At 46.8% G+C, this 13,226-nt stretch overlaps 1 protein-coding gene across 1 annotated transcript; it reads left to right on the forward strand.

Annotated features, from left to right (window-relative positions):
- Nucleotides 1-174: 174 nt before the first annotated feature.
- LOC108048943 (membralin) lies at nt 175-13,179 on the forward strand. Its single transcript, XM_017129914.2, has 13 exons — nt 175-459; nt 516-598; nt 662-808; nt 870-962; nt 1,022-1,224; nt 1,289-1,454; nt 1,519-1,681; nt 1,739-1,796; nt 1,857-1,940; nt 2,008-2,140; nt 9,280-9,379; nt 9,694-10,384; nt 11,216-13,179. The coding sequence occupies exons 1-13, from the start codon at nt 337-339 to the stop codon at nt 11,971-11,973; spliced, it is 2,802 nt and encodes a 933-aa protein (XP_016985403.2). The 5' UTR covers nt 175-336; the 3' UTR covers nt 11,974-13,179.
- The last annotated feature ends 47 nt before the right edge of the window (nt 13,180-13,226 follow it).

Raw genomic sequence — 13,226 nt, forward strand, 5'->3', positions numbered from 1 at the left:
AAAGTCTCAATTTCGGGCTCGGGGATTTATTGTGTAAAAAAATGCATATACGATTTTTGTTAAAAATAATCAGTTATTATGGTGGTAAGGTCTAAGTCGTTACTGCTTCCCCATCCCGTGACTTCATTATTTTTCTGAGCTATCGATAGTGGTATCGCTGGGGTGCCACCACTACTGCGGACCACAACAACAACTGTGAGCAGAAAAGCTGTGACCACAACAACAACACCGCCAAGTGAATTTGGCCAACTCTCTGAGATCTCTAAGATTGGATTGGACTTGGACTGCGGAAGAGCGGTTGACGAGACGCGGAAGTAACAGCCTTCAACTCCAGCCATGGCCGCTGTGCTGCCGGAGAATGCGGCCGAGATCGCGGTGGCCAACGCAATCAATAACATCAACGGGAATGGAAACGGGCGCAATCGGGTGCTCCCGGGCGGATTAGGGGGTGGTGGCCAGGTAATTACCCATGCACTACCAGTACATAACACCCTTATCTTTGCCCTGACTTGCAGAACAACATGATGAACATGCGGGATCGACTGTTCCACGCCATATACTTTCGGGCGGCGGCCGCCTATGCGGAGTTTGTTCCACGGTGAGTGTCATCGGCCCCTTATCTGGCCACTCTTATCTCTGTACGTGTGCTCTCCACTTCCAGGAAGGTGCAGCTGACCATCGAGTTCCTGCTGCTGGCCAAGGCCCTGCTGTTCTTCTTCACGCTCATCTACGTGCACAACGCCTTCATCAAGAATCCCTGCACCTGTCTGCAGCAGGTTCAAAACTGGCCACGCGAAGGAGTCATCAGGCAGGATCTCCTCTTGGCATATCCCTTTTTATATTTGCTAATCGAATTTACTCCTGTGCAGAGTGGAGATCATCCCACACCTGGCGGAGAAGCGGGCCATTTGGCAGGGCATCAAGCGGGACCAGCAGATCGTGCGCTCTTTAAAGGATTCATAGTGAGGATTCATATAACCCTGTTACTGAAGGCTTAAGACTCATTTAAAAACCATTGTAGTTATTATGGCATCGGACCGCAAACCCTGGAAAATCACGACAGACTGAAGCGTTATGAGTCCATCCTCGGCAGGCTGGGTCTGCCAGTTAGACCCACCTTCGCCTACAGCAACGAGTCCCTGTACTACTACTTCGATGCCGTCAACATCCTGGACACTTACGACCATCCCAATGCTATACAACTTAAGAACGAGGAAGATGACGGTGGGCTATTACATGCACGACTATATTTAAACTGGTTTGTTTATAATTAAATATTTTATTATAGAGGAGCAATACATTGTGGAGTATTCGCTGGAGTACGGCCACCTGCGACTGTCTTCCTCCACGCGAAAGCGCTTAAACATACCTGTACTCACTGTCCAACTGGATCCCAATAACGACAAGTGCTTCGGGGACGGACTGACGCGATACCTGCTCAAACGTCTGCTGGGGTAAAATAAACTATTAAGTTTATACTTCAGCTGTTTTTTGTTAACAATAGCTTTTATTTCGTAGCTACGATGACTTACTGATGGCATCGGTAAGAACGATTGCCGAGCAGGAGGAGAACAAGGGCTACCTGCGCAATGTCATCACCGGCGAGCATTATCGCTTTGTGTCCATGTGGTGGGCAGCCTGGAGCAGCTATCCGGCTGCCTTCTTTGTGATGCTGCTATTTGTAAGTTAACTGGTTTCCCAGCGACTAAGGACTTACTAAAATAGCTGTATCTTTTAGACATTTTCGGTGTCCATGCTGCTCCGCTACTCACATCACCAGATCTTTGTATTCATAGGTATTTACTTAACACTATCAAATATTTGATAGGTTTTAAAGAGCAATTTTTCCTTTCCAGTCGACTTGCTTCAGATGCTGGAGTACAATGTGTCCGCCCGGTTTCCCATTGCCCCTTTGCTTACCGTCATTCTGGCGCTCGTAGGTGTGACAAAACCCTGACGACTGATTAATTTGCATGGCCATTAACCCTTGTATCTGTTTTCACACAGGAATGGAAGCCATCATGTCGGAGTTCTTCAATGACACCACCACGGCCTTCTACATCATACTGATTGTCTGGATTGCGGATCAATACGACGCCATCTGCTGCCACACGAGCATCACCAAGCGTCATTGGCTCAGGTGCGTACCGATTTGGCGACGCCACTCTCTTAAAACATATCCCGAACCATGTTTATTTTTTTGCTGTGCAATCGTCCGTGGCCCGAGCAAATGACAAATTCAATTACATTAAGTCTGCAATCCTTTCCAGCATCTATGTTGCCGCTGTCCGGCCATAGATAATAGCTTCCACCCGGCATCTTGGCCCTCCCACTGCCCACCTCCGTCATCAGCACTTAACAGTTCATTTCGTTCGGTTCGCATATTTTCCTTCTCTTTGGTCTCAGTCCGGGTATTTTGCACTCGTACATCCCAGTCCAACCGCTGGCGTTCCGGTTGTTATTTGAAAATTAACTTGGCTTGCGCAAGCCTCCCCCGGGGCCAGAACAAATCGACCAGTGGCCACCCCTTCGTGGGCAGTGGGTGTCCCGCCCATCTGCCCATCCACCTACCCACTCACACACAGACACCGGCAAACAGAGAATTTCATCACTTAAGTCAACAAGCGTAACCCAAGCGCCAGTTCTCCATATAGCCATCGTCATATTGCTCCCGACCAACTGGCCCGGCCAACTGAGCCGCACCATTAGCAAACATTTAAATAAACTCCTCGCTGCCTCATAACAAAAGGGGGAAATACGAAGAAAAACTCGGCGAAAACTTAGAGCCGCTCATTGCCGTTCGATCGACATTAATGACCACGCACGTCAGAAGCGGCGGACAGCCCCATCCTCGCCAGAAACGGAGCTACTTTGCGGTTTATTACGCGCACTTTGCATAATTGAGAGCGGCCGCCGCAAGAAATTATTTTCTTCCTTTTTTTTGGCAACTTTTCCGGACATCAATTTGCACGATGCGCTGAACGGACCATCAATAATTCAAGAAGACACTCGAAAATTCCCTTTTAAGCGGGGGCCAAGGTCCGCACGCCTTGATTATGAATTCATGTGCATGCATCCATCCCCAATCACTGGCCTCGCCGCCTTGCGGTGTTGATTTTGCGTAATTTGCGCCGAATTAAAAGGCTATCAGTGCTCCGAAAATGGGACTAGAGGGGGTGGCAAGTCTCGCCTCGTCGAGGACCACTTGTCGTATTTATATTCATTAAAGATTCATTGCCGCGAATGATTTTAAATGTGCCCGTCTTGTTTGCCCAGAGCTTGTCATGGATTCCTAAGGAAATGGCAGCTGGCAAACGAGCAGACAACAGATAATTTAGGCTGGAGTGCGGCCTGCTTTCGCTCAGTGTGCGATTCTACTGGGGCACAAATTACCAATTTATGAGAGGCACGCATAAGGCATCTTTGACTCTCAAATATGCCCAGTGATGATGAAAAGGTAGTCCAGATTCCTTTGATAGTTCCCCTGCGAGCTAGTAATCTGTGGGTTGTGATGTGCACCTGGCCAAACGAAATATCTTTTGTGTCTGCTGCCCCTTGGAGTTTCGCATAACTCATCATTTGCCCGCCCAGATTGTCAAACTTTTTGCAAAACTTTTGAATGAAAAAATATCCAATTGCAATGTTCCGGGCGAATCCTTTTCTGTGCAATTGAATGGCAAACAATATCTGATGCTGCCTGCTCTAAGGTAGCCAAAGAGGATATTGATTGGGCATGGGTATGCGTCTAAGTCCAAGTCCGAGAGCTTCCATCTTTGGACAGCTGCTCGGTCCTGGCTTTAAGTGAAATTAATTCAGCGCAGGGTCCCGGCATATCCATATGCCATATGGCAGGACACTCCGCCGGAACCATAAATGCATGCTTGTGAGTGTTTTGTGTGTCTGGAGGGTGTTTTTGGGTGGGGAGTGTGTGTGTGTGTGTGTGTGCTTTCCTACGGTTTAATTTTGCTGTTATTGACTGCCCCAAGCGGTGAAAGGGGTTTCCGGAACTGTATTTTATACCCTAGCAGAGGGTTGTTTAGTTCTGACTAAGAGGATTTGTTCGATTAAATAATATATATAATCAGCTTCATTTTGTTAATTAAATACCTTTAGTATGATGTCGTAGTTTTATAAACTTCTATTGCTAATAAAACTATTAAGAAAGAATTATTGTAGGTGAAGTTAGAAAAATTTTCTCTAGAAAATACTACGATTTAATTGTATTCTTTTAATTTAAAATCAATTTTATTCAAGTTAAGTTTATACCTTATCATACCTTGACATATTGCTAAGTACATATTACTGCCAGGGTATTCAAAACTTCGGCATTGCCAATTAAACCTTTTTTCTTGTTCTTGATGGCGCCGCTGTTGTTGGTCCTGCGGTTATGGGTTACAGGGCCGGGATTGCTTGTTCTGCTGCTTCCTTCCTGACTTCCTTCCTGGTTGCCTGCCTGCTGGCCTGAGGTGGGGTCCTCCCTCCAGATCCTTCTGCTCCAGCTTCCGTATTTGCTCGCCTGTTTTTGCGGTTAACTTGGTCTGCGAAAGGCAGGCAGTCAGCTAAGGCCCAAGCCAAGCCGGCTGGCATTGAAGTTAGCATACAAGACAAACAAGCTGGCGGCGCTTTTCGCTTTTTAGCTACGAACCCCCCGCACAATCCCCATCTCCCAACTACCAACTCCCACCTCCCTGCCGTCCGCCAAGTGGTATTAATTTCATTGCATAGACTAATTTGTGTACTTAAACTTTGCTAAAAGTTGCAATCAACGTGAATTGCAAATGGCAATTGCAGAGCAGACGGCAGTTGGAAGCTTAAAACTGTCAAGTGGCAACAAAGCTTCATCTGCCGCTTTTAGCCAGCCAACTAACCTTCTGAACTTCCTGTCAATTGCCTTCAATTCATTCTAATTGACTTTTAAGGGACTTTAAAGTCATCAAAGGAGCGGCTGCCTCGGCTCTTCTTAATCGCCGTTTAACGAGGCCGCCCGACTTTCCCTAACTACACGCGTATATTCGCAGGGAAGGAGCATAATAAGCCCCTGACACCCGACTTTTTACCCCCATCCCGATCCCTCAGCCCTTTCACTCCGGACCGGCTTCTTATTTTGCCCTGTGGCTTCTTGCGGCGCGTAATGCTTCTTTTGTGCTTAAATCTGGTTGCCAGGCACGGGCAGACGACACGTATTAAATGAGCTGCAAACGCACAGGAAAAGCTAAAAGAAACACCTGCCTGCCGGCCCCACCACCTTATCCTGTCCCTTCTGTTCCTGCCTCCGAATCCCGAGTCTTGCGCAGATTGTTTGTCGCGTCGAGAAGCTGGCAAGGAAGCTGAGGACGAGGACGAGGACCAGGGCTTCAAAGAGCAAATGCCAGAGTGGTTGGGAAGGAAGGGGTTCGGGTCTGTTACAGTAGCGCGCCTCAAGTAGCCGCCTTCGACTCCGCTTTCGCCCTGTTGTTTACACGCTTGTTACGCTAACAAACACAGCGACTATATATATATATATATAAATATATGGGGATAGGTATAGGGGATAGGATAGGGCATAGGATAGGTAGGGACCATATAACATATATATTCGCCAGCCATTGTTGCCGCTGCTCGGTCTGAAAAGGTGGCCTCGGTGTCGGCGGGTTAGCCTCAACGTCAACGGCATTGGCAACCATGGTGAGGAGTCCCCGGAAAACTGGGTGGTGGTGGGAAAGCGGGAAAAGCGGGCAAGCATTTCCCTTTCGCTTTGCACTCCTTTGGCTGTTTTCGTGTTGATTGAGATCATGTTACGCAAAGTATAATTGCGTCAAGTTTGTTTTTCTGCCATAACTTTTGTCCAACCGCGCGGGCGGCGACCCCCATCAACAGAAGTGGCTCAAACAGGGGGGATGGGGTTGGGGGGGGTTTATTTGATGGGTGGTGGTAGTGGTGGTGACTGGGCGTATCCTTGTTGTGTGGGTGTTGTTCAAAGGTGCAGTTGATGAGTGTTCATAACGAGGCAAAATCGCTTCATTGTTGTGTCTGTGTGTGTGTGTGCTTGTGCTCTGTTTGTTTCAGTTTCAGCTTGTTTTGTTTGTTAACATGGCGTATGCGCAACGTGCCTTTGTCTACTGTTTGCATATGCGACAACTCTGTTCCAATTTATGCATGAAAATGGGTCGTTTTCACGCATTTAACAGGGAGCCGTGGGGACACGGAGTGTTTGCCGGGCAAATACTTCAGTTTTTGTGATATTTCAATTAAGTTTCGAGTTGCATTCAGCAACCGTATCGCGTTTGAGTCTCATTCTGCGAATCGAACCCATTGAACCCACCTTTGCATCAGGTGGAATAGATACTGGTGCTTAGCCCAGCAGGAAAGATATTCAGTGCCATATGCAAATGCTATTAAAAGCAGCCATACCAGCAGAAGAGCTTACAAGCTCATTGAGCACTTTAACTATTACGAATCCCCCCCACGGCTCCATCCACTTCCTCCTTTTCCCTGTTTGCGTGCAACAAATAAACACTTATGACGCAGATCGGATCATCGTTGCTGCAGGAACGAACCGAACTGACACGACCAGCAGCAGCGTTTCACACTTGCCACCAGGTTGAGCTGAGGTGCTTACTTAACCACGCTCCGACTCAAAACAAGACTCCTCCCCGCCAGTCTCAACCCCATTCTCACACCCAGACACATGCAACAGTTGTCCTATTTGCCATCCAGCCCCTTCCCACGCCCACTTCCGCTCTCGCTGCGAAGGATATGAAAGCCAACTGTATTTGCCTGGCGCACATCCGTCCTGCCACGTCGCACACTGGTCGATGATGGCTCCAAACAGATTGAGCCGTTGCACTGAAGGAGTTGTAAGAGAATGAAGACTTGGTGTGATTGGAAAAATGTCAAAAAGAATAAGTTTTGAGGCAATTTGTATAGATATTTGTATATCCACAAACAACGATGTACACTTAAAGCCTATAATTATACTTTTTCGTTGGGCTTACTAATTGTCCTCAAAATGGGCTTCTATTGTAAAGTATCTTAACACTATTTCTTTTAAGTGACTGCTACAAAGCTTTATATAACGTGCCATTAGCTAAATACAGCGTTCTTCTATTTTGCGATAACACATAAATACATTGTAGAAATTTGAAAGAGCAGCTAAAACGATTCCTTATTTTGCAGCAAATAATTATATTCTTCATAATCTGTTTAATTAAATAAAAAACCGATGCTTTATAAATTGTATTAATTCAACCATAAATATTTAAAAATATTTAAAATTAGAATAAACAATTAAATTAAATTAAATTAAACATTAAAGAAATGTTGAGTGTATGTAAGCAAAAATGCGCTCCTTTTTTCAATTGTTGGTACTTTTGTAAGTAGATTTGGTCGATTGCATTGAAATTTTGTTGCGAAACTTTGATTCACAAACTTTCTAGAAAGGACAATGTTTGTCTGGTTTGTCTGTTTTAAAAAGGACAAATCCATCTTAAAAAGGGTTCATATTGTGTTTCGAAAAATATCATCTTGTTCGTTTTTTAGAAGTTGTCCGCTTAATTCCTGCCCGCAAAACAGATAGGAATAAAGCATATATATGAGTGACATGGCATAAAGGACTCGCGGATCTCAGCGCACTGTGCCTCCCCCACCCCTCCAGTCGATGCAATTGGGATGTGGAGGAGCTGCGTCGGAGAAAGGGTTTGAGTGCCGGCAAAGGAAAGGGAAAGGAGCGGAAGCGGGGCGAATGTGAAGGCGTTGCTGCTTGTCAACGCTACGCTACATTAGGAAAGCGAATGAAACGGAAACGAACGGGCGATAAGTGTTGTCTACGTGTCTGCAGCCCGCACTTCCTTTTCCCGGCGATTCGAGGATTCGGGGCATGTGTCGAAGGGCGGGGATGTTGAGGAAATTGCTGGGGAAGCGTTTGGCGGGGATGTGTCCATAATGCTCAATGCTCCTCTGCTTGCGCAATGCCCTGGAAAGGCTTGCTAAATAAGAGTCGTGTGTCTTCATTTGTCGCTGTTGATATTGATGGTCGATACTTCTGGGTTGCCCGGCGTCTGTGTGTTTGTGTGGACACACAATCAACTCGAATTAAATTCAATAACATAACTCAATCATGGCCATGCCTTCGTACCCCAAAACCCGATCCCCCCTCATGGCTGTAAAAATAAATTAAAGTTGAATTCCGCTGGCCACGCCAAAGGTCTTCTGTCCGGTTGTCAAGCTGTTTGTCCGCTCGACCATTGCTTATCAATGAGTCGCCTTCGTTGTCATTATTGTTGCCTCTGTTGTTGTTACGGCCATCCATTGTGTTTTTTATTTTCTATTTGTTGTCTTTGGCCAGCAACAATTCAGCTAACAGCGCCAGCAATTATTTATATTATTAAATCCTCTTGAGTGTTTTTCTCCGTCTTACGCCCCTCCATTTTCCTTTTGGCCATTGTTGTTTCCGTTTCTAGCCGCCGCCGCTGTTGTCTTGGCAGTTTTGATATTTTTCCGCCTCGGCTACAGTTACTTGTTACTCTTATGTCATGGCCCGTGCTCCCAGGGCCGCTCCTCCTCCGGCCACCACACGCCTGACCCATTTCTCCGCAGCTTAGTCTCAGCCCACCGAAATAAATGGTGGCGGGGTGAAAGCTTGAAGGAGGTGGCGGAAAATAGAAAAACAGAAACCAATATGTTTTCGCTTTTTATTTCTGGCAGCTAAATACAATTTTGTCGAATGGTAATCAAGCTTTCCCCGCCCACAAAACATCAACCCATCAGCCCCGTCGATCGCCAGTATTTGATGAGGGTTCTCTAAGTCTTACCAACGATTTTTGGCAGCTTTAAAACGGCTGGGAGCAGATTGTTCTTTGGTTCGCCAAGATTGCGTCTCGATTTCCTTAAGTGCTTGACACATTTGACACAACTTAAGTGGGGTAAATGTTTCACTTAGTCCGAGGTGCAATAATATGCACACTCTATTTTACCATAACTTGATGAAGCCTTGGATTATATGGGTTTAATAGGCTGACAAGTGTTCTTAAATAGATTTCAAGAAATTAATTGAAAAGTAATTGCACACTGAATCTATAATTCTAAAGGCAGTTTTAAATAACAATTATAAATTGCGCTAGATGTATTAAAACTCTCTAATGAAGACCCCAGCTTATACACTGATTTGACTATCTTTGCTTAGTTCTGTTTGTTTTAGGATGACTCAAAAAACAGAATTCGACAGTGAAAAGAATGTGGCATCCCGCAGGTTGTCGATTGTTTGAAGCCCGAAACTAACCTTTTGTGTTCATTTGCTTGCAGATTCTTCTACCTGTACCATTTTGCGTTCTATGCGTACCACTACCGCTTCAGTGGACAATACAGGACGTTGGCGCTGCTCTCCTCGTACCTCTTCACCCAGGTGAGTAGCGATGGCACGTAGCCACATGGCGTAACCATGGCGAGTAATGAATGCGTTATGCAACGGCCCTGCGACAATGATGGAAACGAACTCCGGCCATGTTTACGCCTGTCAAGTGCATGACAAATTGCCATTCTCCGTTCTCCATTCTCCGTTCTCCGGTGGCATTGTGGCATTGTTTCCAGCCGGGCAGGGCCTCACGTGCAGACCGAACCCCGGCTCACGTGCCCGGCGACCGTGGCATAACCTCTCATCCTATCCCATCCTGCTCCATATATCTGTCTGAGGCTCGCTCTCCCTTTCCTCTTTCGCAGCACTCGATGGTGTTCTTCTTCCACCGCTACGAGCTGCCAGCCATCATGGCCCAGCACCAGGTCTTCATCATCACACGCAACCAAGGAGCGGCAGCAGCTGCAGCAGCCGCGGGAGGAGCTGCTGCAGGAGCGGCAGGAGGAGGAGGAGGAGCAGCAGCTGCTGCTGCCGGAGGAGCACCAGGAGGTGTGGCGGGAGCTGGGGGAGCTGTTGGCCAGCAGGCGGCCATGCAACGTGCCCGCCTCATAGTGACGCGTCTCTTCAGCCAATTGGCAGCACAGCGCCAGGGGCAACAGCAGCAGCAGCCCCCACATCCGGAGCCACAGCGTCAACCGGGACCCACTGCCGCCGTGGGCGTGGCCTTGGCCAACCTGAGGAGACTGCCCGTCGTGGGCCAGTGGCTGCAGGGCCGCGAGCAATTCGCCACGGTGCGACGCGTCTTCCTGGGACACGGCGGCAACGCACGCCTGATGCAGGTGCGTCTGCAGAGGATAAACGTGGCCGACATACCTGGCTTGCGCAATCAGGTGGCAGCGGCCATGGCGGCAGCCGGGGCTGTCCAACGGGGCGACAACCCGGCGGCTGATGAACCTACCAGCGGCGATGTTGCAACATCAGCAGCAACATCCGCCACCACAGAGGTAGCAGCAGCAGCAGCAACGCCAACAGCAACAGCAGCAACACATGCAGCAGGTAAGCCCTGGCGACATTCCCTCGCCTTAATTGAGTGGGGCCGGCACACTTCATTGCCTTTCACATTGAGGGCTTAAACTCTTAACTTTTGCGGCAACCATTTGCATACCCTTTCAGTGGGCTTAATACTTGTGTCAAAGGATCGCCATCAAAAGACTATTTTTGTATAATCCGACAGCGTTTGTTTTTTAGTTCTGTCCATTCATATAAAGAACTCAATTATAAATAAAATGGGGAATGAATACAAATGATGTGCCTTTACCTGCAATTTTATGTAGGCGGCCAAAAACACATGCATTTCCTAAAAATATAAAAATATAGCTTTTCAATGAAAAGGGAATAGAATAGAACATTCTAAAATTCGACTAGTATCGATAGCTTACATTTTTTTCGATGCCAGAGACATCGTTGCCACGAAGTCCTTTTTGGCTGTGTGTGAAATCGTTTGGAAGATAAATTCAAATTTGAATTCCACTCGACAAACGGGAAATCCCTTTCGCCTCCGGACCCGCGTGTGTGAGTTGGTAACAACCAAACAAGCAATACAAATAAGCAAATAACAGATTCAGTGGCAATAAATGCCAACAAGAGCAGTGGAGGATTGCCAGTGGAAGGAGGTAGTGGAAGTGGGATCCAAGAAACCCTCAATTTCGGAGCACATTCAATAGCCAGAGCACCAAAGCTCTTCTTAACGTCTGTCTGTCGGTATACAATAATCGTAATATGCATGAAATTATTTCTCAATTCGCAGGAAAATATTCACTGTAAATGTTTCGCTTGTCATTTCCTGTTTTATTTTCACTCTGCCTTCAAATTCCCTGCATATTTCAGATGTCGAAACAAATCAGGGACGCAAGCAGCCGACAACATCGGGCATAAATGATGCAGCAGCAACGGGAGCGGAAGAAGCTCAAGACAAGCCCGTTCAGGAGGAGGTGGATCAGGAAGAGCTGCCGGATGAGGGGCAAACGGCGGCCGTGTCCAAGACGCTGGAAAATCTAAATTCCGTTGCGGCGGATATTATAAATATGTCGGATGAAACTACGGCTGCAGCAGCAGGGTCCCCCCTCGACGGCACTCAGCATCCACATCAGACCCCGATTCGCACCCACGTCCATGATGTCCATCAGACCCAGCCAAAGGCGAGGCAATTAGAAAATAATTTGCCAGAGTTGCTGAAAGCGGAGGGGCCATCCGCACCAGCAGCGGCATCAGGTGAAAAGCAAAGCTGCCCACTACAAGCTCACAGCATTATGAATGACCAGCAGCATCAGGGGCAGAAAAACAAACCGGACGAGCCCGCGACAGCAGCAGCAACAACATCAGCAGCTGCCACGTCAAAACAATCCTCTGAGCGAGTAGCAGCAGCAGCAGCAGCAGAGGTAGGAGCAGCAGGAGGAGGAGCAGCCAGGCCAATGATGGATGACAGGCAAACAGTTGATTTTATAGAAGGCGACAGCCCAACGTCAGCTGCAAATTGCCAACTCAATGTTGGCGCAAACCACAAGGCACAGGAGCAGCAGCTAATGAAAACTTCACAACATACATCAAACCAAGTGACAACAGCAGCAGCAACATCCGCAGAATAGGCGAAGCATTAGTGGCGAGCCCCCAAAACCAACCCAACCATCCCGAAAAAAGCTACCCACATAACAAGATGTTATACATAAAAGAGCTAGTAAATTTTAGATAATTTGTCTGGTGTACTTATGTCCGGAGATCAACCACGACTCACTCCGCCACCCCCACCCCCGCTCCGATCCGAATGTGTGCGTGTGAATGTGTCTGCAAGGGGTTGGATGGATGGATGGATGAACGGGTGGATAGGTGGATAGGTGGATGGGTGGCTGGTGGTCCTGAGTGGGGGAGAAGAGTGTGTGAGAACGTGCTTGAGCTCGGACTGAAAACGAGATACGATACGGAAACGGAAGCGGAAACGCGTAGTTGACCTGCTTGCACCTGCAGGGAAAAGTCAGGATATATATTAATAATGTTGCACGCCTTTTTAATTAGCCAAATACGTGAGAAGCCGCAACACATGAACGGATACATACACACACACACACAGCATGAACACACCACAAGCTAGTCGCTTTTTAAAACTTAACTTTTTTTGCCCATCTTTGTTTGCCCCTTTATTGAGAAAAATGCGTTGAACATTTTTAATTAACTTTCGTGGTGCCTTTAACCCACGCAGCCCCAGCTCCGCCTAGAACCATAGACCCATAGAACCCTGGGAATCCTGGGAAACCGCCCGCCAACCGGACGGACAAACAGCCGTAAGCCCTTCCGGCCGATAACCAAGCGAATGCCGCTACTGCTGTCTTTGCGTTAACTTTATGGAAGCCCACAGCATTGTCAATTGTAATATATTTTGTTTGTTTGAACATTATTTAAAAAACCCAAATGGCATCACAAAGAAACACTGTGAATATTCATGAATAAATAACGTTGAATGTTTGACAAATATCACAATAATTAATATTGGCCGCTTATTAAGTCAATACAATGACTGTGAAATTCATTTTTGTACTTTTGTTGTTTTCGCTTTGTGTTAAGTATACTCCTACTTTGTACATGGTATTTGATTGTAACTCCGATCCGATCTGGTCTGAGATTGAGTGAGTGTGTCGAACTATTCAATAAGCAATGGAGGTCGAAATCTAAGTTCGAGAACGGTTTATAACTCTTAACTTTACACACTAAACTAATACTAGTAGCTATGACTATTTGCTATTGCTAAAAATGTTATTTCTAAATGTGTATAAATATATACGACATAAATCAAGTAAAAATTGTGAATTTACGTTGTTTGGGGCGTTCTTATGAATCTGAAATGGTT

This window comes from Drosophila rhopaloa, unplaced genomic scaffold, assembly GCF_018152115.1.
Source record: "Drosophila rhopaloa isolate 14029-0021.01 unplaced genomic scaffold, ASM1815211v1 contig_115, whole genome shotgun sequence".
Lineage (NCBI taxonomy): Eukaryota > Metazoa > Arthropoda > Insecta > Diptera > Drosophilidae > Drosophila > Drosophila rhopaloa.

Coding starts and splice junctions, on each gene's coding strand:
- LOC108048943 (XM_017129914.2), top strand. CDS start 337: ATGGCCGCTGTGCTGCCGGAGAATGCGGCCGAGATCGCGGTGGCCAAC. Junction 599..661: donor TATGCGGAGTTTGTTCCACG/GTGAGTGTCATC, acceptor CTCCACTTCCAG/GAAGGTGCAGCTGACCATCG. Junction 963..1,021: donor CGCTCTTTAAAGGATTCATA/GTGAGGATTCAT, acceptor AAACCATTGTAG/TTATTATGGCATCGGACCGC.